The sequence below is a fragment of the Danio rerio genome, chromosome 13, assembly GCF_052040795.2.
Source record: "Danio rerio strain M-AB ecotype USA chromosome 13, GRCz13ab, whole genome shotgun sequence".
Taxonomy (NCBI): Eukaryota; Metazoa; Chordata; class Actinopteri; order Cypriniformes; family Danionidae; genus Danio; species Danio rerio.
Window position 1 is genome coordinate 50,195,001 of NC_141033.1, and position 25,766 is coordinate 50,220,766.

The following is a 25,766-nucleotide window of genomic DNA, read 5'->3' on the forward strand; positions in this document are numbered from 1 at the left end:
TCTGGCTTTGGATAAAAGGCCCATTCGGCTCTAGGATTGGGGATTCCAGCGATCGGAGCCTGAATGCAGCAGGACGGTATGTTGAAGTCATCCACCACCTTCAGCGCATCATCCTTCACTGATCTGCACAGCTCCAAAAGCTTCAAAACAAGCAGACCACAATCACATGAGCAATATAATGCAGCGGTTACACAATCATACAACATCTGAAAATCTGAGTGGTGCTTGCCTAACGAGAAACCGCCGACAGACGCTCTCCATAAGATCTTGCACAATTTTTTAATTCATGTCCATAACAAATAAATGATGAATGCATCAAGTTACGTAAGAGTTAGGGATTTGAACAAACCTAGTGCCCTAACCTTAACCTTAACAGGCAGACAAACAATTGAAGAGTTCAGATGCAAAAACCTCCAAGTGCCGTCTGAAATATTACTGAAACATTTGTTTTTCTCAGCCTCCTTTGTTTGTGTTCACTTTTAGTGCAAAGAATAGCTTATTTTCATTGCCTTTAAGACGAAAATGACTGAAACTACACACAGCAGCCTGAGAGAAATGCTCATTTTAGATACAAATTTTAAGGTTTGAGGTTTTTGCATCTAAACTCTTCAACTGGAGAACATTCTGAAGAAAAATCTTCGCTATATAAGCCGTGAGACAGCAGTTTATCACAGGGGACAGTGTGTATAATGAATAGTTTCTCTATAACAGCACCCTCTGGTGGATATTAATGAAGCAGCATTGATAAACGCACAGACATTTCCTCTTAAAGGGATCGTTCACTCAAAAAATCAATCTTCATTATTTACTCACTCAAGTGGTTACAGTTTCTTTCTTGACAGAAGAAGATATTTTGAAGAATGTTGGAAATCTGTAGCCATTGACTTCCATAGTATGGAAAAAAAGCTATGGAAGTCAATGGTTACCTGTTTGTAACATTCTTTAAAATATCTCATTTTGTGTTCAACAGGAGAAAGAAACTTATAAAGCTTTGGAAGAAGGGAAAAGTGAGTAAATGATGGCAGAATTTATATTCTTGGGTGAACTGTCTCCATCAGTGCAGTGATTTGATTGCTATAGGTTGCCTCAGTTTCAGGTAATAAAAAGCACAGATTTAATGCAGATCTTACAGTTTAAGTTTTTCAATGTTTCTAAATGTGTTCTCACCAAATCTGCATGTATTTGATCAAAAAACAAGCAATATATTGTGAAAGGTTATTACAACTCCATGTAATTGATTTAGATTTTTGCATATTTTAAAATTATTTATTTCTGTGGTGGCATTTATTTATTTATTTATTTATTGCAGTTTTCAGTATCACAGTTGGCATGTTATGTAATGTAATGTAATGTGTGTTTATATAGCGCATTTATTGTGTATGGCCATAGCACAATCAGATGATTAGCTTATTATAAAAATTATTTGCAAAGTCAAAAGAGTAAAAACATCTTTGTAGCAAAATGGAACAACTTTATGAATATATACATACACTCACCGGCCACTTTATTAGGTACACCTTACAAGTACAGGGTTGGACCCCTTTTGCTTTAATCTTTCTTGTCATAGATTCAACAATCAAGATTTTAATCCAGATTGACATGATAGCATCACACAGCTGCTGACAAGAAATATCCCCCACACCATTACACCACCACCACTAGCCTGAACCGTTAATACAAGGCAGGATGGATCCATGCTTTCATGTTGTTGACGCCAAATTCTGACTCTACTATCCAAGTGTTGCAGCAGAATTCGACACTCATCAGACCAGGCAACATTTTTCCAATCTTTTGTAGTCTCAGTTTCCTGTTCTTAGCTGACAGGAGCGGCACCCGATGTTGTCCTCTGCTGCTCCAGCCTATCCGCCTCAAGGTTGGACCTGTTGTGTGTTTAGAGATGCTCTTCTGCAGACCTAGGTTGTAACAGGGCTTATTTGAGTTACTGTTGCCTTTCTATCAGCTCAAACCAGTGTGACCAAGACATTTGATCCACAGAACTGCCGCTTACAGGATATTTTCTCTTTTTGGACCATTCTCTGTAAACCCTAGAGATGGTAAAATTTCCCCATAAATCAGCAGTTTCTGAAATACACCAGCCTGTCGGGCACCGACAACCATGCCACATTCAAAGTCACTTAAATCACCTTTCTACCCCATTCTGATGCTCGGTTTGAACTGCAGCAGATCGTCTTGACCATGTCTACATGCCTAAATGCATTGAGTTGCTGCCATGTGATTGTCTGATTAGAAATTTGCATTAACGAGCAGTTGGACATGTGAACCTGATAAAGTGGCCTGTGAGTGTAATAACCAAGAATTTTGATGTTGTACAACAGAAAAGTCCATTCACTGCAAAAAAAAAAAAGAAAAAAAGAGTTGTTTCGGTAACTCTTTATTTTGATTGTCTATTTGTGTATTACTAGACCAGGGGTCATCAAACTTGTTCCTGGAGGGCTAGTGTCCTGCATATTTTAGCTCCAACCCTAATCAAACACACCAGCTAATCAAGGTCTAGGTATACTTGAAACACCCAGGCAGGTGTGTTGAGGCAAGTTAGAGCTAAACACTGCAGGTTCACCGGCCTTCCAGGACCAGGATTGGTGACCCCTGTACTAGACTGTCAGCTTAATATCTGTTAATACAGCTCCTTCAACAGACATTTAACTGACTAAAAGAAACCTTACTTACACTAAGTGTTCACTCACACTAACCCTAAACCCAACCTTAACAGTCTACTTATAATCTAATAAGAATTAGTTGACATGTAGTTGCAATGCAACTTATACTCAACAAACGTACCATCAAAATAAAGTGTGACCCTTGTTTTGTGTCTAATATATAAATAAATTCTTAAATCAAGAAGCATTTTCTAGACAAGCAAAAAAAAAATGTCAAAATTAAGCGAGTTTTTCCTTAAAACAAGCAAAATAATCTGGCATGAGATATATAAGCAAAAACATCTTGTATTTCATTTTGACATGAGATTATTTCCTGTAACCCACTGGCAGATTATTGTGCTTGTTTTAAGGAAAAACTCACTTAATTTTTACATTTTATAACTTAAAACAAGACAATATGTTCATTTATTTCTTGTCAGCTTAGTCCCTTTATTAATCCGGGGTCACCACAGCTGAATGAACCACCAACTTATCCAGCAAGTTTTTACGCAGTGGATGCCCTTCACATTCACACATACACTCATACAATACGGACAATTTAGCCTACCCAATTCACCTGAACAGCTTGTCTTTGGACTGTAGGGGAAACCAGAGCACCCGGAGGAAACCCACGCGAAGACAGGGAGAACATGCAAACTCCACACAGAAACACCAACTGAGCCGAGGTTCGAACCAGCGACTTTCTTGCTGTGAGGCGACAGCACTACCTACTGCGCCACTGCCTCGCTCAAGACAATATGTGCTGTTTTATAAACAAATTTCGGGAGGAGCACGGTCAGTCTTTGATGAGGCTAGTTCATCACACACACAATCATTCTATTATCCAATCAGCTCATGAGCAAACCCCTACAAATAGTCAAACACATCATCCCTCAGTTTTCTCTCGACTTCAGCGTCCCTCCACCACCCCAACTCCACACTATTAAACCCGATACCTATTTAAATCTGAGGGGGGAGAGCGTTCTGGAGCCAGGCTAGACACTGTGCTCGGACCCTATCTCTCTTTATCCTGATAAGGGGAATAACACGAGTTAGGGTGCTTTCACACCTACACTTTTGTTTCGGAACGTATTTCGTTTGCCCAGTTAGCGCGGTTCGATTGGCATATGTGAACAGGGCAATCGCGCTCTGTTCCGCGCCAAAGTAATCGCTCCGAGATCGCTTGAATGAGGTGGTCTCGGCTCGATTGAAACGAACCCTGGAGCGGTTCGATTGTAGTGAGAAAGCGATCCGATCCGAGCGCGGTTGTATCACTGTGTTTTATGGATATGTAATAGGCATATACGGCTATATGAAGAGAGAATTATGATTGGGGTGGGAAGTTTCGCAAGTCTCCGGATGCCCGCAAACGAGTGATGATCTCCCGGTAATCTCACGTCTCCCTACAGGTCCTCAAATAGGCATCGTCGCGCACCCTTCTCACTCCTCCCCACCGCATCTCTCCTCAGACACATCGCGCGCGCGCGCACCCTGTCAATCACCACCAAACCACCACTTCTCCTGACAGCTTAGCGGGACGCTGCAAAATAAACCCTGACACTCTGACCAATGTGAGGAGAGTTTACTCGCACGTGACTTGTTTTAGCTCTTTTGGTCCGATTAGAAACTTTGCAGTGTGAAAGCGAACCGCTCCAAGAGCAAAGAGCAACAATGTAACAATTGTAATTTCTGTTTCTGAACAACTGAATCGATTCACAGGTGTGAAAGCACCCTTAGGGTGTCTTCCCGAGCTCAGAGCCCTCTCCCCCCGGACAGCACGCCAAATACGCATATTCAATTCAGCCAAATATCTGTGAGAGTGAACTCGTGAAGTTCTGCATGTTTAGAAAACGCTTCCTGATTTAGGAATACTTCGATATTTAAACTAGAAACAAAACCAAATCACATTCAGAAAAGCAGATTTCATTTCATTTCATTGTTGGCTTAGTAACTTTATTAATCCAGGGTCGCCACAGCGGAATGAACCGGCAAGTTTTTACGCAGCGGATACCCTTCCAGCCGCAACCCATCTCTGGGAAGCATCCACACATTCACACATACACTCACACACCACAGACAATTTAGCCTACCCAATTCACTTGTACCACATGTCTTTGGACTGTGGGGGAAACCGGAGCACCCAGAGGAAACCCACGTGAAGGCAGGGAGAACATGCAAACTTCACACAGAAGCGCCAACTGAGCTGAGATTCGAACCAGCAACCCAGTGACCTTCTTGCTGTGAGGCGACAGCACTACCTACTGCGCCACTGCCTCGCCAGAAAAGCAGATTTGGCAGTGTATTCATAATATTTGTCAGCTGTATGCACAGGCGTCTACAGAATATGCAAGCACATGCCTAGAAACGAGACTAAAAAACAGAGTGATTACATGATAAGAAAATTGTACTGAAACGGAGGGAATCCACAATCACTCTTATGATTTGAAGAATGATTCATCTGTCATTGCTTCATTGATGAGGTGTCACACTCATTCTGCAGACAGACATCCTGCGTGAGTCACTGAACCTGCTATTTTCCTCCTGACAAAGAGTTAATTTATCCTCCTGACACTTTTGGCTCCTGCTCAAGTTCTCCGGAGCCCAGATGAAAGACAAACGATCATAGTCTGCCTGGTTTTCTGCAAAGCTCTGCTTGTGTATTTTGACTTTTATAACCCTGTAGTATGAAACCCCCTCATTGTTCTGTTGGAGAAACGCTCCGCTTATCTGAGGCGCATTAACGGCTGAATGTGTTTAGACACGTCTTGCTCAATAGCCGTCTGTCCGATGAGGAGTCTGAAATATGTCTGACCTCGCTCTTTCTCTTTCTGGCTCTTGTTTCAGATCGGATGAAAAGAAAGTAGCTCTCTGTGGAGGTTAAATGGCGGGTGATACAAACAGAGAGATAAGGAAAGTGTGTGTAAACAGAGACAGAGATGGGATGAAAGAAGAGCAGTGGAGATACAGAATGGAAAAGTCTGTCAGGTGGATAATCTTGGCAAAATTTCCTTCAGCAAATATACCAAAATTAAATGTTTGATTAGTAATGTGCATTGATAAGTACTTAACTTAGACAATTTTAAAGACATCTTTATACATGTACACACACACACACACACATAAGTGTCTTTTGCTCATCAAGGCTGTATTTATTTGACTAAATATAGAGTTAAAATCAGCAATATTGAGAACCATTTTTTTTTAAATAAAATAAATATATATTTTATATAAATTATATGTATTTTAATAATATTATTTACATGTGATTAAATCACGAATACATGTGACGAAATGCTGAATTTTCAATGTCACTACTCCAGTCTTTTAATAATAATAATAATAATAATAATAATAATAATACTTAATAATAATAATAGTAATAATACAATAAATAATATGAAATAATAATAAAATGAAATGCAGAATTTTCAATTTCATTACGCTAGTCGTTTAATAATAATAATAATGAATAACAATCATAATGATTATTATTATTATTAATAATAAAACAATATAAATATCAAATAATAATAATAATATGAAATGCATAATTTTCAGCCACTACTCCAGTATTTTAATAATAATAATAATCATCATCATAATAAAATGATATAAAGTAATAATAGTAATAATTTGAAATGGTGAATTTTCAATGTCACTACTCCAGTCTCTCCAATGCTAATTATTGTTATTATAAAAACAATAAATAATCTAAAATAATATTAATATGAAAAGGTGAATTTTCATTGTCATTATTCTAGTCTTCATTAATAATAATAATAATAATAGGAAATAATATAAATAAAATAATATAATATCAAATAATAATAATATGAAATGCTCAATTTGCAATGTCACCACTCCAGTCTTTTAATAATATTAATAATAATAATTAATAATAACAATAATTAATAATAATAATAATAATAATAATAATAATAATAATAAAACATATAATATCAAATCGTATTAATAATATGAAATGGTGAATCTTCAATGTCACTACTCCAGTCTTTAAAAAATAATTAATAATAATAATATTAATAGTAGTAGTAGTAGTAGTAATAATAATAATAATAATAATAATAAAACAATATTTAATATCAAATAATAATACGAGATGCTGAAATTTCATTGTCATTATTCTAGTTTTCGTTGTTATTATTATTATTATTATTATTATTATTATTGTTATTATTATTAATATTATCACCATCATCATTATTAATAATAATAGTAGTTGTTAAAGTGTTGTTAAACAAGTGTTGTTGTTTCCTGTATTCTTTAAAAGTTAAAATTAAAGTATTTATTTGAAATTAGGACATTTGATAAAATATATAAATATGTCTATTACAAATTAAAATTTGAATGACCTCAAACTATTAAAAATGAGTGTGTATATCAACTTGACATTTAAAATATGCCAGCTCCACATGAAGTAAAAATACACCAACAACTATAACGATGTCTATAAAACTAAAACTAAAGTATTAATTACATTTACAAACATCTGAGACAAAGCTGAGCACTCCAATACTCATCGTTCCACTAACTGATTAATATATGTTTTCTAGATGTTTTCTGTAGGTTTTCTAGATGTTATGTTTTCCACATAAACTAAACAACAGTCCATCACATCAAGCTAACAATTAAAAGTAAAAAAACTAAAACAATCTGCAACACTGGGTCTCTGTGCGTCCAGTGTGTGTGTGTGTGTGTGTGTGTGTGTGTGTGTGTGTGTGTGTGTGTGTGTGTGTGTGTGTGTGGTGGAGCATGTGAGTCTGTAATGTTGACACATGTAATGATGGGAGAGTGTGTACAATAGGAGTCGTTCTAAAGAGCTGGAGCCACACACAGAGAAATCACACGTACATGAGAGGATCTTGTCCACACACACTGTCCTTACAGACCTCACACACACTGTCTTACTCATTCAAACACACGCTCATGGACATTTCTGCTGCCTTGCTCACGGCCACACACACACTAATTAGTGTCAAGCACTCATACTTAGAGTTAGTGACCTGAGCAACCCTCTGACAGTATCATGACAGAAAAAACGCAGTTTTAGAACATTTCAATAAAATTAAAATCTTGTGTATCGCGTTAGAAAACTAGTAAATTAATAAATATTTAAATTAGTAAAAAAAAAAAAAAAAAATTAAATGCAGAAAATTAAAAATTTCATTCCTTCATTCATTTTCCTTCAGCTAAGTCTTTTTATTTATTAGGCGTCGCCACAGTGGAATGAACCACCAACTTATACTTCATATGTTTACAAAGTGGATGCCCTTCCAGCTGCAACCCAGTACTGAGAAACACCCATACACTCTCACATTCACACACATACTCATACACTATGGCCAATTAAGTTTACCCAGTTTACCTATAGCGCATGTGTTTGCACTATTGGGGAAACCAGAGCACCTGAGGAAACCCACGCCAACAAAGACAGAACATGCAAACTCCTCACAGAAATGCCAACTGATCCAGCAGGGACTCAAACAAGTGACCTTCTTGCTGTGAAGTGATGGGTTTTACCACTGAGCCACTGTGTCACCCCAAATTACAAAACTTAAATTAGAATAAAAAAAATTCAATATTAAGTATCATGTAAGAAAACTAGTAAATTAGTAAAAAATTAAATAAAAATTTAGAAAATTAAACAATTTAAATAAGACTAAATAATATAATGTTGAGTATCATGTTAGAAAATAAATATATATATATATATATATTAAAAATTATTAGATTAAAATTTGTAAAAAAAAAAAAGGATCAAGTATCAAAAGTATTGAGTATCACATTAGAAAATTCATTCATACATTTATTTTATTTTCGGGTTAGTCTGGGGTTGCCACAGTGGAATGAACCGCCTATTAGAAAATTAGTACAAAATAGATAAACATAAATAAAAAGAAATTGAGAAAATTAAATAAATAAAAATGTAAATGTTGAGTATCTTTTTAGAAAATAAGTAAACTAATAAAAAAATTTAATAATAAAATAAAAAAATTTTCAAAAGCAAAAATGCATTCTGACATGACCTGAAAGCGTTCGCACCATGCGTTTTGGCTTTGTGTATGGACCGTCAAAATAGAGCCCAAAGTGTTCTTTAAAACAGTGTACTTGAATTATTACACTATTATGATGTCAAAATGTATTTTTTTTATTAGTGAAATAAGTTATAAAGTGGCAGTATTATTGTTTATCACAATTAATTTGGGTGCAATATATCATTCAGCAAAAAATAGATAACATGACAGCCCTACACAAGAGTTACATTCTTTGGATTCAAGTACAAACTCATTTGTCATTCATTTAATTTAGAATTTAAGATTAGAAATGACGAATTAAATGTTGAGTGTCATGTTAGAAAACCAGTAAATAGAAAAAGAATGTAAAAAATAATAATAATAATAAAATAAATGTAAAACTTTAAGAATAACTAATATAAATATTGAGAGTCATGTTAGAAAACTAGTAAATTTGTAAAAATAAAAAAAGTAAATTTAGTAAAAAAAGTTAATAAAATGTTGAAAATGAAACAATTTAAATAAAAAAATAAATTAAATAAAATGTTGAAAATGAAACAATTAAAAAAAATAATAAATTAAATAAAATGTTGAAAATGAAACAATTTAAATAAAAAAATAAATTAAATAAAATGTTGAAAATGAAACAATTTAAATAAAAAAAAATAAATTAAATAAAATGTTGAAAATGAAACAATTTAAATGAAAAAATACATTAAATAAAATGTTGAAAATGAAACAATTTAAATAAAAATTAAATTCAATAAAAAGTTGAAAATGAAACAATTTAAATAAAAAAAAATAAATTCAATAAAATATTGAAAATGAAAAAAATTAAATAAAAAAATTTAAATAAAATGCTGAATATCATCTTAGAAAAATAGTAAATTAGTAAAAAAATATTTAGAAAAAAAAACTGTTAAAATTTAAATAAGAATAAAAAATTAAGCGTTGAATATCATCTTAGAAAACTAGGAAACTAGTAAAAAATGAATTAGTAAAAAAATAAATCAAAATAAAATGTATTTTAAAAATTAGTGATATGTTATAAAGTGGCAGTAATATCGTTTATTGCAATTAATTATGTGCAATATATCGCCCAGCAAAAAATAAATATGACAGCCCTACACAAGGGTTAAATTCTTTCGATTCCAGTTCAAACTCATTTGTCTTTACAGTAAAATGTATCCCCTGGAAACCATACTGTCTTCATCAATTCTGAACTGAATTGTGCTGAAACGGCCAAACAAACTAATCTGCAGCATCTCAGAGAGTAAATGAAAGTGATCTGCCATGTTTGTTCATTGAGTACAGTTTCCAGCACACACAAATGTTCTGGTTGGACTTGAGCCTCAGATCAATAACAAACGTAACGTCAATCAAAGCTTATTATTGGCTTATTGCGTGGCATGGAAAATGAGATGATAGGCAAAGATGCTCGCTCTTATCTGTCCAAAACATGTTTTCATCTTGTCCAAGGGCAGATCCTTTCTTCAGCAACTCCCACTCGACTAAACATAGGAGAAATCCAGTGACTGCCGACATAAACAAAGTCCCGAAGGAAAATTTGATGCTGATCCTCAGGTTATGAACATAAATGCAGCCAAGTGAATTATTTTTTATTGAGTTAATGAAGAGTTTGGGCTTTTTTAGACACTGCACAACAAGGCGCAAGACGTATATGGTGTATTTATTGCCATTGTCAGACAAGCGCAACTGTAATTTTCACGTTTTGCGCCACAATGTTTAAATAGCAAATCCATTTGCGCTGATTGTGGACTCATGGGTGTGCTGGTCTATAAAGGAGGTGTGTTAGGGTGCATTATTGGTATGTTGCTATTTTGAGGAACTGAAATAGACAGCGCCATTGACCAACTAAAAGCTGCTCTAAAGTCCAGAGCAGAGCGCGTTAGTTATGCGCCTATGCAGGTCTAAACACTTATACATTGCTTAATACAGACAGGATCTAATGTAATGTAATGTAATGTGTATTTATATAGCGCAATTATTGTGTATGGCCATACACCCAAAGCGTTTCACAATCACGAGGGGGGGTCTCTCCACACCACCACCAGTGTGCAGCATCTACTTGGATGATGCGACGGCAGCCACAGGACAAAGGCGCCAGTGCGCTCACCACACACCAGCTATTGGTGGAGAGGAGAGACAGTGATAGAGCCAATTCTGTGGAAGGGGATGATTGGGAGGCCATGATCGTAAGGACCGATAGAGGGACTTTGGCCAGGACACCGGGGTTACAGCCCTGCTCTTTCACGAGAAGTGCCATGGGATTTTTAATGACCACAGAGAGTCAGGACCTCGGTTTAACGTCTCATCCGAAAGACGGCGCCCACTGACAGTGTAGTGTCCCCTTCCCTATACTGGGGCATTAGAACTCACACAGACCACAGGTTGAGCGCCCCCTGCTGGCCTCACTAACACCACTTCCAACAGCAACCTAGTGTTCCCTAGTGGACTCCCATCCAGGTACTGACCAGGCTCAGCCATGCTTAGCTTCAGTGAGTAACCGGTCTTGGGCTGCAAAACTAATTTAGATTTTTCCACCTGTTTTAGAGACGTCTACATCACCCTATGAGGCATAAGAACAGGATGTGTGTTTGGATATAACTCAGCTTTCTGACCACACTTCATTATTATTGTTCATTTATTCATTTGCTGGAAATTAGAACTGAATTTACAAATAGTTTTAATCAAATCTTTGCGCTTAACAAACTAACTAATGGATGTCTTTAGTGAAGTGCGTACAACACCATTTTCTTATTCATGAAAGTAAAGGAGTAAAGTAAAGAGGCTGAATGGAGGAGGCTCGTTCTTTATCCTCGTGCTGCAGGTGCTCTGTTTAACTGTTTTCTCGGTAGTGAAGCGTTCAGGTTTTCCATTTACAAAGTCCGCCATGTAAATGGCAAATGCGCAACGCAACTGACTCTCAAAGGGAATGGGAGATGAGACTCTGTTTGGTTTAATGCATGTCATTCTCAAAACACACCCATAACTCAATAAGAGAATAAGCACAACTCTGTTAGACCATGCGCTGGGGTGCAGAGCGTATATTTCCATACTTAAAATAGTAAAAGTGGATTCGGACATGCTCTTAATGCTTTTGCACAATGAGCTATAAGGGGGTCGCAGATGTGTCGCTATGCATGCAGCCATGCAGCCCCATGCATTTCAGAATTCTAAACATATATTTCAATGAGAGTATGCACACTGGCGCCGCGAGTCGCCGGCTGTCCATGCCGCCCAGCCACTGTTTATGTTCAATATGCACTGTTCATATTTCTGCCGCACCACAAAGTGCCATCTGAATCATTTCATTTAAAATAACATGCGAATGTGCACGTCTGGTGTGCCATACTTCCAACTGTCATGTGCGCGCCGTGTCGTGGCGCTGAGCGGCGCATCCGGAGTGTGACTCACTTTAGACTTTGCAACTAGATCGTTAAAATAGAGCCCATAGACTATAAAGGTTTAAGTGAAGTAACAGTTGCTCAATCAAAAAAAAAAGAAGAAATAAAAATTGATTTTCATTTTAAAACATTTGGAAACCTCAAAACAATAGGCAGGGTTCAACACTAAGGATTTATTCAACTGACCCGACCAGGCCAGTGGTTTAGATTTGTACTTGCCCTGCCAAAATTTTTACTGGCCCCACCAAAAAAAAAAAAAAAAAAAAGGAAGTTAATAGCTATTTTTAGCCACATATTTCAAATAATGTGTCAAAAATAATGTGATGTTTGTAAATCTAGAATTTCAATACCTAAAAAATGTTAAGAAATGTTTAATAAGAAAAATTCAAAGTGTTATGCAAACATAAAGAGCAGTATGGAAAATGTGGAGGTATTTTATTGCAGTTTGAAATTATTTAACAAAAGGTGGCTGACTTGTCAAACTGATGGCAAATTGTGCAAAACATCAATTAATTTTTTGTCATTTTGTTCCCACGTAATTGTCTGCTTTCGAGACGTTAGAAACAGACATTTTCTTTTAGCCTTATAATTTGTTGCCGCCCTGTTGCGTTTCTTCGCTTAACTGATTGTCACCAGGTTATGGGACAAAATAGCATGCTCAAAACTTCAAATCACATAAGAGGAACCAAAAAGCAATATGGTGTTAACGACATCACAGAGAAGATAACATTTAAAGACTTAAAAGCACAAACTTAAAATGCACGCAATCCTGTCTACTGTCCCATGTGTCTCTCACGCTGGCCCTGGACCACCGGGCAGTCCTTATTGTTAAGCCCTGATAGGGGAACATTTGTTAATACATAATAAATGTTAGTTTATAAACGGTGCTCATCTTTATGTTAGCAGGGTGTTTACATTTATAACAAAGTAATGAATCTAAAATCATAAAAATGTTTAGTATACTCCATACAAAATAAACCGTAACTGAAATATGAATGTATGAGTGAAATATGTATGAACACAGACACAAACACACACATTACTGTGCGATTGTCTTTGGCCACCAATAGATTTGTTATTTTAGCATAATTATTTATATTTATTTATAATATATTATAATAATCTCTCTCTCTCTCTTCACCTGAACAGTACTGATATTTCTAGATAATTACATTGATTAGACAAAAACAGCTAAAATAGTCTTGAAATGGCCTCCACAGAGTCCAGGGGCCTCATGTACGAAGACTTGCGTGGAAATCTTACTAAAACATTGCGTACGCACAAAGCTGTAAATGTGCGTACGCAGAAAAAAATTCAGATGTAGGAAACACTGCGTACGCCGAATCCTACGCATATTCTTTTGTACATCTGAATGAACGTGAAACTGAGCGCAACATGCACGAGCACAAAACCCCTCCCTGCCTCCTCCCCCGTATGAATATGCTAATGACTCTATTTTGGCAAAACCCAACGAAATAGCAAAGGCAAAAGCAAGCAAGAAGAGAAACTTTGAACAGAATGTGAATTGTAGGTGCTGCTTTCGGAGGTAGACCGGAGAAAAGCGGTGTTATTTGCAAATTTGTCCTCCGGAATTAACAAAAAAAGAAAAAAATAGAGTGGGAGAGTTTAGCTGATGCGGTTAACACAGTTGGGTCTGAACATTGCACTGAGTGAATTAGAAAAGAAATAGTGTGATTTATAGGTGTAAAATGTTGCAGTACCCTTAACAGTCTCAGTGGCGCAGCTCGTAAGACGCATGTCACCATGTTTTGACACGATCGAGCATGAACTCGGTTCGAATCCAGCGTCTGATGATGTCTTTCTTCTTTTTTCCCCGCTACATATCAGATTTTGCCAACTATTTATCACGAAAAAGACAAGTAGGAATCATTAATAAGTTTGTGGATCATATTTTATTTGCACATTTAGTGAATGGAAATGTTTCTGATTCACGCATGCAAATTCATCTTCAGATAGTGTCTTTATAGCAATGTGTGTGCAGTAGATAGCTCAGATTACATTGGGAAAACAGGCGACCGCTGCAAATTGCGCTTTAATGTTTAGCTGGTCAAATGTATGATATGGAAACCTTATATACCTGCTGAACCCGTCTCATACAGCTGCCATTGCAAGGCTCAGACACTTTATAGAGAGGAATTTAACACAACTGCCTCTAGGAGTCGCCAATGGAAATAAAACAGACACGCACAAAAAATGTGCGTACGCCAGTCAGAAAGCTGCCGTGAAGCTGCGCACATTCCCACGTTCAGTTCATTGTTAGTAAATCCAAACGTGAGCGATTCTGAGCGTGAAACCTGGCGTACGCAAAGTTTTTGTGCGTACGCAGCGTTGATACATGAGGCCCCTGACCTTTATATACTGTAGCATTATAGAGGCAGTATGGGATTGCCTGGACAAGGGACAAAAGGAAGAAAAACAATTAAATTAGAAGATGAACTTGGGTCTGGTATATGGACTCAAACTACATACTGTCTTTAGCTAGCAAAATGCAAATGTCTTTCAAATGAATAACTCTATACCCTATGCAATAAATTGCTAAATGTTTTCATTTTAAATAAGGTAAACAAAGAACTAATAAATAATCATTTTAAGATGAATAAATGCTGTGTAAGTATTGTTCTATTAGTTAAACTAGTGCTAACAATTATATATATATATATATATATATATATATATATATATATATATATATATATATATATATATATTTTTTTTTTTTTTTTTTTTTGCAAAAAGGCCAAAAACGTCTCATTTTGATCTTCATTTAATCTCAGTAGTGTCCAAGCAGAACTGTTGAGATCCTAAAGAGACCTCATTTATGATTCCTATGTGCGTCCTTAAGAAATCTAGCAAACAGCAGCTAATTCTAGACAAGCGATCGGGTTATTTTGGCCCGTCACATGATAAATTATCTTCAATAAGCCATTGAAAACGTGTAACAATAGTTGATATGAGCGCGCTGAAAGGAACTGTAAGCACATGCCTTCAGTCACGTGCGGCGGCCGCTGTGGGAGAACAGAGAGGGTTGTTTGCACAGAAACGGCGGCTGTGTTGTGTTTACTATACTGGCAAACATGCGGTAAAACACCTGCTGATGGCATACTGACAGACCCGTGTCAAAGCCTCTGTCCCGACGCACTGTTTAATCACAGATAATTGTGAACAACTGGTCATTTGTGTGTGTGTTTGTGCTGGTTTTGTATAAGCACATGGGTATGACCAACAGTGTAAATACAAAACTAAATAAAATGCCTCAAAGTGTTTTCGGTTTATTTCCGGTCGTGAATTGCATTATGGGATGTCGATCTCTGCTCTGTTGACTTTCAATGCTGAAAATTCAACTCTAGTGTTTAACAAAGTGACTTTTGTTGACGTTTTGCTCATTAATATAATGTATAAGAATTAATATATACAGGGTTCATACGGTCTTGGAAAACCTGGAAGTCATGGAATATTGACAAAGCAATTTCCAGGCTTGGAAAAGTTTTGGAAAAACAAATAAACCTAAAATGTTTTGGAAAAGTCAAGAAAATTTGTTTAACAAATATCTGTGTACTTAAATATATTTGAGATGATAATATTGGGTAAATTTGAAATACAATTGCGCTGGCTGTCTCTTCACAACTCGCAGTTTAAGCTTCGCCTCTCTTTCACTCGCTTTCAACGTATGTCAAGAAACATTTTGAGTGTTGTGTCCAGAAACAGAATCTTTAATAACTACAGAGGTAAGACTGTGGGTGCTAAAGGCTCATTCATAATACAATATGCTATCATTTATAACACAAGCCAACATTACTTAAATATTTTCACACGGTCAGCAAGATACTTTCTAAAAACTATTTGGAGGATGTAAAACTAAATATAAACACAGACTGCCACATATTTGTTGATATGCTGTAATAAATTTGAACATACATCAAAGTTTTGGAAAGGTCAGAGAAAAATTCTGAAATTTTAGTAGTAAAAATGTGTATGAACCCTGTATGTAGAGAAATAATTTTTGTTCAAAATGTTTGTTGTGAATAATTAAGTTTGGACTTAAAAAATGCAAAGTGAGTAAATCTGCACCAAATCTACCATGTTCTTCTTAAACTACAAGTGCTGCATGAACACACTATTACAGTGAACCATGTAAGTCAGCCCACAAAATACCAAAGCGTTTTAACTTTACCTCCCTGATACACAATTCAATTCACAGCCAAACATATTAAACCACATACAAAAAAATCACCCACTGAACTGTATGAACTCAACAGGAGAGCTCACGATTAGAGATTTACATCTATCTGAATGAAAAGCCTGCATGTGAAATGTACCCCGCCACCTTCCTGTCCCACAGTCAGGTGAAACCGGAGCCCTTTCGAGCAATGCACCACTACACTTCAACCTTGTAAACACCACACTGATCTGCTTATTCATCTAAACTAAACTCTAAACATCCCCAACCGAGCTCAATGCAGTCCCGAATGATCCCAGCAATCATTGAGTTTCAGATCCGACCACTTCAGAGGTGCATTAAAGCTCAACGCACATGTCAACTTTGAAATATTACGACTATGCGAAAAAATCCAGAAGCATTACTCTGCATGCTTTATCATCAATACGGATGCGGGACATTAGCACCGCTAGTCATTCCTAGCTGTCACCCTCTGCCCCCAACCAGCTCAGCATACTTACTCGGGATGGAAAAGTTTTGGAAAAACAAATAAACCTAAAATGTTTTGGAAAAGTCAAGAAAATTTGTTCAACAAATATCTGTGTACTTGAATATATTTGAGATGATAATATTAGGTACATTTTAAATACAATTGCGCTGGCTGTCTCTTCACAACTCGCAGTTTAAGCTTCGCCTCTCTTTCACTCGCTTTCAACGTATGTCAAGAAACATTTTGAGTGTTGTGTGCAGAAACAGAATCTTTAATAACTACAGAGGTAAGACTGTGGGTGCTAAACGCTCATTCATAATACAATATGCTATCATTTATAACACAAGCCAACATTACTTAAATATTTTCACACGGTCAGCAAGATACTTTCTAAAAACTATTTGGAGGATGTAAAACTAAATATAAACACAGATTGCCACACATTTGTTGATATGCTGTAATAAATTTGAACATACATTTAGTTTTTTGTTTACCACGTGTGCATACACATTTCATAAAACATCATGAATATTTACCTCAAAGTTTTGGAAAGGTCAGAGAAAAATTCTGAAATTTTAGTTGTAAAAATGTGTATGAACCCTGTATGTAGAGAAATAATAACAGAAAATGTGCTGGCAGTTTATTAGCAGGTTTTTGTAGCGTAATATACAACATCAACCCAGACGATATATCACTTTAAACTATTAAAAATATTAACAAAAGTCACTTTTTCAAACTTTTCAAGGTTAAACGTTGTTGGAAGAAAGATCAAGATCCTATAATGCAATTCAAAAGCATAAATAAATGTGGAAAAATAAAAGCATGAATCATAAAATACGGAAAACCTGTTAATTTACGGATGTGTTGTACAGTGTAGTTGTTCTCCATTAAGCTGGTTTATGAGGACATGCCTGATGTCCTTGTAATTCATTCATTCATTTTCTTGTCGGCTTAGTCCCTTTATTAATCCGGGGTCACCACAGCGGAATGAACCGCCAACGTATCCAGCAAGTTTTTACGCAGCGGATGCCCTTCCAGCCGCAACCCATCTCTGGGAAACATCCACACACACATTCACACACACACTCATACACTACGGACATTTTAGACTACCCAATTCACCTATAGTGCATGTCTTTGGACTGTGGGGAAAACCGGAGCACCCGGAGGAAACCCACGCGAAGGCAGGGAGAACATGCAAACTCCACATAGAAACGCCAACTGAGCCGAGGATCGAACCAGCAACCTTCTTGCTGTGAGGCGACAGCACTACCTACTGCCCCACTGCCTCGCCGTCCTTGTAATTCAAAACACTTAAAAATCACAAGGTCTTTTTATAAATATATACATTCACAATTTGCCACAGTTTTCCAGTGAGGATTGGGTTTAGCGGTCACGGTGGGGTATGGTTATATAAAAAGTAGTTTTTACTGTATAACAGGGGTTCTCAAACTCAGTCCAGTGTCCTGCAGATTTTAACTCCAACTTGCCTCAACACACTTGCAAGAATGACTACGTTTACATGGACATCAGTAATCGTATTAAGCTGTGGTCACACTCAAGTTTGAACTTGCGAAAGTCTGTCGTATGGCGCTGCCAAAAGGGGCGGGATTAAACAAGATTGATAGAGAAATAATTCTGTAACATAACAGTAAATGCACTGCCAGTTTACTACAAGGTGTTTGTAGCGTTATAAACAACACCAACCCAGACGATATATCACTATAAACTATTAAAAATATTAACAAAAGTCACTTTTTCAAACTTTTCAAGGTTACACGTTGTTGGAAGACAAATCAAGATCCCATTATGCAATTCAAAAGCATAAATGTGGAAAAATAAAAGCATGAATCATAAAATTGAGAAAACCTGGTAATTTACGGATACTGTATGTTGTACAGTGTAGTTGATCTCTATAAGCTGGTTTATGAGGACATGCCTAATGTCCTTGTAATTCAAAATGCTTAAAAATCCTTAAAAGGTCCTTTGACGTTCACAGTTTGCCACAGTTTTCCAGTAAGGATTGGTTTTAGCGGTAGGAGAGAAGTATGGTTATTTAATTATTTATTTTCACTGTATAACAGGGGTTCTCAAACTCGGTCCATTGTCCTGCAGATTATAACTCCAACTTGCCTCAACACACCTGCAAGAATGACTACATTTACATGGACATCAGTAATCGTATTATTTGTCTTAATGTAAATAAGACAATAATATGATTAGGGTTTTTAAATGAGTTGGTTTTTGAATGTTCCTTTCCTGATCCCATTTTACATGTTATAGCACATAATTCGATAAACGTCTTGCGTCATCACGCTATCCACATTTCCTCCAGAGTTTCATGCAGTTTTAATTTGTCAACTTTAACTTTAACGACAGTTTCACTTTCATTCAGCGACTGCTGGAAGAGTGTTGTTTTAATGGACTTTGATACTGCACGCCGTATGGAAAGAAAAAACTTCAGCATTTCACGTCTGTGGTCCTTTACTGACTCAGTAGGTGCAGAGAATGGTGTCAAACAGCCGTGTGTGTATGGACTATTCAGTCGCAAAATGCAGCGAAAAGTCCTACACGATGGTAATAGTTTGATTAAAGTGTTTACATGTCTGTACTGCACTTCAATATTGCCACTAAAATCAGCACAGTCCACATGTCTTAATACAGATTCTGTTTATTTTGATTATGACTTTATTCAGAGTAAGGTCATCAAAAATCGCTGTTTACATGGTAGACTTATAATCCGAGTATTGAATTAATTGTATTAAAATTATATATATATATATATATATATATATATATATATATATATATATATATATATATATATATATATATATATATATAAGATTATTGGTGTTCATGTAAACGTACTCAATGTTTCTAGAAAGCCTAGTACAGGGGTCACCAACCCTCTTCCTCGAGAGCTACCTTCCTGCAGAATTCACCTCCAAAACTGATCAAACACACCTGAACTAATTAATAGGACATAAAGCAGCACTTGTTAATTGATAATCAGCTTGATTAGCTAGCCCAAGTATGTCTGGTCGGGGTTGGAGCTAAAATTTTCGGGACACTGGACCTCCAGGACTGAGATGGAGATCTGCTGTATAAAATACATTACATCTATGAAGTGTCCTAAAACCACCAGTACAATCCAATATGTTGTGAGTGAGTGTGTCCCAAATCACATTTTTATGCAGTGTTTTATGCCATTTTGTAGTTTAAACAGTGTAAGTAGTGCATATAAAAAAAATAAGTGCAGTTTAAATACTCGGATGATGCAGTTGTTCAAATGTTAAAAAGGAGTATGGAATGTTGAATGCAATGCTTTGCTCATGTAACGAAAGGGCCGGAGCAAATGGTTGCTGAGGTTGGATTACTTGATTGTGCAAGCAAATTTCTCCTACATGAGGGATTACATTTAACTATTAGTAGTAAGATATTGGTATGATACTATTTGGTAGTTTGGTAATATATTTCACTAATCTGGCAACCTTCAAACATTTTCTAGGACACAGGTGTCAAATCCAGTTCCTGGAGAGCCAGAGCTCTTCACAGTTTAGTGTCCTACCCTGCTTTAACACACTTATCTGTAGGTTTCAAACAAGTCTAGAAGGACTCAATTAGTCAGGTGTGTTTAATTATGGTTAATGCTGAACTGTGCAGAGCTACGGCCCTCCAGGAACTGGATTTGACACCTGTGGTCTAGGACGTTGTCTACAGTCAGAATTATTAGCCCCCCTTAATTACTAGACTCCCTGTTTTTCTCCCCCCAATTTATGTTTAACAGAGAGAAGATTTTATTCAACACATTTCTAAAAATAATAGTTTTAATAACTCATCTCTAATAGCTGATTTATTTTCTCTTTGCCATGATGACAGTAAATAATATTTGACTAGATATTTTTCAAGACACTTCTATGCAGCTTAAAGTGACATTTAAAGGCTTAACTAGGTTAACAAGGCAGGTTAGGGTAATTAGGCACGTTATTGTATAACGATGGTTTGTTCTGTAGACAGTCGGAAAAAAAAATTGCTTAAAGGAGCTAATAATATTGACCTTAAAATGGTGTTTAAAAAATTAATAACTGCTTTTTTTTCTAGCCGAAATAAAACAAATAAGACTTTCTCCAGAAGAAATATTATCAGACATGTCGTGAACATTTCCTTGCTCTGTTAAACATCATTTGGAAAACATTTAAAAAAGAAAAAAAAATACAAAGGGGGGCTAATAATTCTAAAATTACCTGTATGTATTCCCATTTAGTAAACAAACTACATGGTTGTGTGGGAAAAGTGCATATGAGCGTAGTGTATAGTGTGCAGTTTAAAACACTTGTATGTGTGTTTGGGTCTGTTTGTGTGTGTCTCTGTTTGAATTTACCTGTTTTGGTGGTTTACAAGGAGATTTCTTTGCATACTGACATGGGTAAAGTTGTATTATGGTGGTTTATAAAGACATGCCTGATGTCCTTGTAATTCAAAATGCTTAAATCATACTTTTTTTAACATTAAAATTTTGCACAAAAGGGTTTTTGAGATTATTATTGCTAATATACATGATATTGCTGTCAAACTGTTGTATAAACGCAATATCACACTTGTAGCACTGCAATATGGCTGTATATCAGCACTGCTTTCTGTAAGGGGTAGGGCAATATAAGCAATTTTTACTGTACAAAATAAGTACCGCACATGTGGGGCTAATTTACCAGTCCAAACATTCTGTCACTGTCTAAACACTGCTAATGTGCCAAGGGTTAATGAGGAGATCTAATCCACAAACAGCAGCAGGAAAGGCTTTGCGCCTCTTTAACGGTGAAAGAATGATTGACAGTGTGCTGATAGTCTTCTGATGTGGCTGATTTCATTGCGCTGGGTTAAAGTTTATTAAAATCATTGACAGTGCAACAAATGTTTTGTGGTGGATTGTCTTTAGACTCTTTACTGTATAATTCTGTTTTATTTATTTGAATAAACAAAAATTATAGCAATCAGCCTTTTTTTTTAATGATACAACTACACTATAGGAAAATGTGAAGCCTGACAAAAATATGACTTCCACTAAAATATTAGGCAGTCATTTTCAAAATTGATAATAAGAAGATTGTTTCTTAGGCTCATGATATCTGAAGGATTGTGTGACACTGAAGACTGGGGTAATGATGCTATAAATGCAATGTTAAATCAGAGGAATAAATTATAGTTTAAAGGTATTCAAAGACAAAAAATATTAATAAAAAAGTTAAAATTATATATTCAGATAATGCAGGAATTGGGATTTTAAAGCATTTTATTTTAAGACACTAATAGTTATGCCCCATACTTCCCAATCTTACTGTTTGCAGTTCTTTGTATTGAGTTCTCTAAAATGTTAATTTTAAAACAAAAAACTAGCCATTATTAATAAAATATGAGCTAATTTGAGTACATTACTAGCAAAAAAAGAGAGAAATAAATCTGAATATTAGATAAAGTCAGGTGCAAAATTCTGTCTTTTTTTAAAAACCAAAATCTTAAAATTGATGGGTGCGTTTAAAAAAAACTGAAACTGTGCTGCGCATATTCAAACCTAATGCAAAATGAAATGACCTTTTGATTCAAGTGCAATTAAAAAAAAACAGAAATGTAATGAACAGTGTGCTGAGTACCTGGCTGCGGATCTGTCGGCTGGTAGTCGGGGTCAGGTACTTGTGCTCCAGATACCAGGCTCTCTCCTGATACACCAGACTTGTGCCGTGAAGGAGGCAGAACTGTTTTAAAGGCAGAAAGTATTAATTGAGCAAAGGCTGTGAATACTGATGTACATGTGATTTTTCAGGGTTTTTTGTTTGTAATAAATTTGCAACAATTTCAAAAACTCTTTTTTTTCATATTGTCATAATAGGGTGTTGTGTGTAGAATTTTGAGGAAATAAGTGAATTGAATCTATTTTGGAATAAGGCTGTAACATAAACAAATTTAGCAAAAAAGTGAAGCGCATTAAAAAAATGAAGCGCTATGAATACTTTCCGGATGCACTGTACATAATGGTCACAGATTTCAAAAATGCATATATGCAAATACAGTTTTGCTAATCATTCTTCTACATAATGCATTGTAAACTTACTGGGAACTGATAAAAAAAAGCCTCAGTTCCTTGATTCTGATTTCAGATATTGGGAAACAAAAATTGTATGTAAATCCAGGGATATCATTTCTCTGTATCATTATCTTTATTTCTGTAGCTGGTATCAAACTGGCAAACATACTTATTGCTAACTTTACAGTATATCACTGAAAGATGCATAAGCAAATGCTTTTTCATTGACTGTAAGTTAGGGCTGCAACTAACAATTATTTTAATTATCGATTAATCTGTCGATTATTTATTCGATTAATCGGATAAAAAAAAAACAAAACAAAAAACAAGAAAATCATTCATTTCCAACCCTTTTATTAAAAAAAGCTCATCCCTGAGCTGTTATAATAATAATAATACAAAAAAATTAACTAGTTTTGTCCTGTTTTCAATTTAAATATCTAAATGTTTTTAAATCAAGATACATACTAGACACATGAAATAGCATAAGAAATTATGTCTTCTTTTCTGAAAAAAACCCTCCTCTAAATTAAGTGATTGCTTGCTTAAAACAAGCTAAATTATATGCCAATGGGGTAAGAAAAATATCTTAATAAGATATAATTTCACTCTGCCTATATATTGTCCATATAATAGTTTTCAGCATTACTTCATTTTCTCATGCCATTTTTCGTGTCTGCTCTTAATTTAAGATTTTGTAGATATTTGAACTGGAAACGAGACAAAATGACTAAGAAAGAAAAGTTTTCTGCAGTCATACAGAATCATACATGACAACAGATGGAAAAATGAATGATCCAAAAAAGGCGAGTGAATAAAAACTCGCCTTTAGTCTTGCAATGCAGAGTAACTCTACCACCGATGCTTCACTGCTGTTATTAACCCTTTCACTGCAGAGTTTAAAAGATTCTATCTGGCCCCGGGAGTCTTTTTTTTTTTTTTTTTTTGGAACATTCGCGATCCATCGAGAGGATGCTCGCTGCAGAGCCATTTGAGGAGAGCTGAGCTCCAGCGGGGGGGGGCATGCGTTGTCGCTCCTCCTCCTGTAAGCTGTTTTAATGCGTACACCAACCCCACCCCTAACCCTACCCCCAGTGACATCACTCGTAGAAGAAGTGCAAAAAAGGTGGAGCTCAAGCTTAAGCTCCCCCTCCTTGGAGCTCACCTCTCCTCAAATGGCTCTGCACCGAGCACCACTTGGATCCATCATGTGTGTCACGTGACACACCCCAGCCACAATAGCGCTGTATGACAGATGTATCCCTTTTACTGAGTTTTTCCTGCTTTAATTTATATTCACACGCTTGCTCATCATGTCATCAACTACCCTATATTCCACTTCACATAAGCGTGTAAGTGATCGTGATCTATAACGTGAGATGGACCTCGCCATGTTTACTTGCAGCTGCTGCCTCATTCAAAAAAAGCAGAACACTCAGCATTCAGCAGGTACATTCATGTTACTCCAAAAATACATGCAAGGAAGTGGCTGGTGAACTTAGAGAAGAGTAGATTCAACTTTATAATTACTTTCACTAGGTCTAATGTGTATCTGATATGAATAAAACACATCGGCAAATTATATTTGAATGGATTGTTAGACTTCCTTGTTTGGTTTATAAACTCTAAATGTATTGTTTTACTAGTACGTGTGTGTATTTACACATCTAAAACATAAATTAAATATTAGGTGGTTAAAACGCTGCATAATTGTGATAAGACACATCTTTCTCAGCGGGGTTAAGTTGGTTTTGTTTTCGAATAAAACAATTAATGGTCACACTTTACGATAAGGTTCGTTAGTTAATGTTAATCAATGCATTTACTAACATGAACAAACAATGAACAATACATCTACTACTGTATTTGTTCATCTTAGTTAACGTTAGATGATGAAAATACAGTAGTTCATTGTTAGTTCATGTTAACTCACGGTGCATTAACTAATGTTAACAAGCATGGACTTGGATGTTAATAATGCATTAGTAAATGTTCAACTATGATTAATAAATGCTGTACAAGTGTTGTTCATAATTAGTTCATGTTAGTAAATGCATTAACTAATGAACCTTATTGTAAAGTGTTACCAAATGAATAAAAGAAGCACTTTTCCGTGGGTCCCTTACTGAGAGCTCTGTTCAGCATGAGCTCTCCCAGCTAAACGCACATTGCGACTGCTTAAACAAATACTTAAATATGCTTAAATATACCGATTATTATTGCTTTTATTACTGTTTCATCCTAAAAATGTACAGTTTATTCAGATCTATTTTTGTATTGAATTGTATGAATAATCAATGTTGAATTATAATATAATATATTGAATATTAATGTGAAATATTGAATAATATGATGTATTGTTGATATTTTATTTAATTATTATATATAAATATCATCTTTTTCCTTTTTTTGCTACTTTTTAATTATATATGTATGTTACTTTTTATGTAAACTTTATAACTGCTTTGGCAATACATTTGCAACAATTGTCATGCTAATAAAGCAATTATTGAATTGAATTGAATTGACTGCTTAAACGGAGCAGTGCTCGTAATATCGAGCGGGGGAAAAAGAAAAAGGCAGCTGTGAAACATAAATTGCTTTGTCTTTTTGTAGGAAACACACTTTAGATCTTTTTAGGGTAAGAGTTTTTTGAGTTAATGCTGTCTATCACTGAATGTTTCAGGAATATCGAAAACAAAACCAACTTAACCTCGCTGTCTTTCTGTGGCTCAGCGCCAGATACAAAACACCAGCATCAGGGACTTTACGGTTCTCACTTCAAAACGGAACAAAAGCAGGATTCTGTAGTGGTTTACCCAGTTGTTACTCCCTTCCGCATCATTCCTGTCTTTGAGGCGCTGAACTCTGTATCAGCGTGCGAGAGAAAGAGAAAG

The 25,766-nt window shown here is 35.7% G+C and overlaps 1 protein-coding gene across 5 annotated transcripts in view; it reads right to left on the bottom strand.

The window, feature by feature from the left end:
* The window catches only part of acoxl (acyl-CoA oxidase like), a 354,958-nt gene that overhangs the window by 220,335 nt on the left and 108,857 nt on the right, over window positions 1–25,766 (bottom strand). For 2 of the 5 annotated variants that reach the window (XR_015506450.1, XM_087279831.1), the window contains exons 18-19: window positions 22,439–22,540; window positions 1–140 (exon numbers count right to left, since the gene is read on the bottom strand). The exon at window positions 1–140 is cut by the window's left edge. The exons of 1 other annotated variant lie outside the window; for it this stretch is intronic. Coding sequence is in view for 2 of the 4 variants with exons in the window: in XM_087279831.1 (XP_087135957.1) it covers window positions 1–140; window positions 22,439–22,540 (242 nt within the window). In the remaining 2 variants the exon portion in view is untranslated. The remainder of the gene's footprint in view (window positions 141–22,438; window positions 22,541–25,766) is intronic. 2 more of the 5 variants (XR_015506451.1, XM_087279832.1) reach the window with 1 other exon arrangement.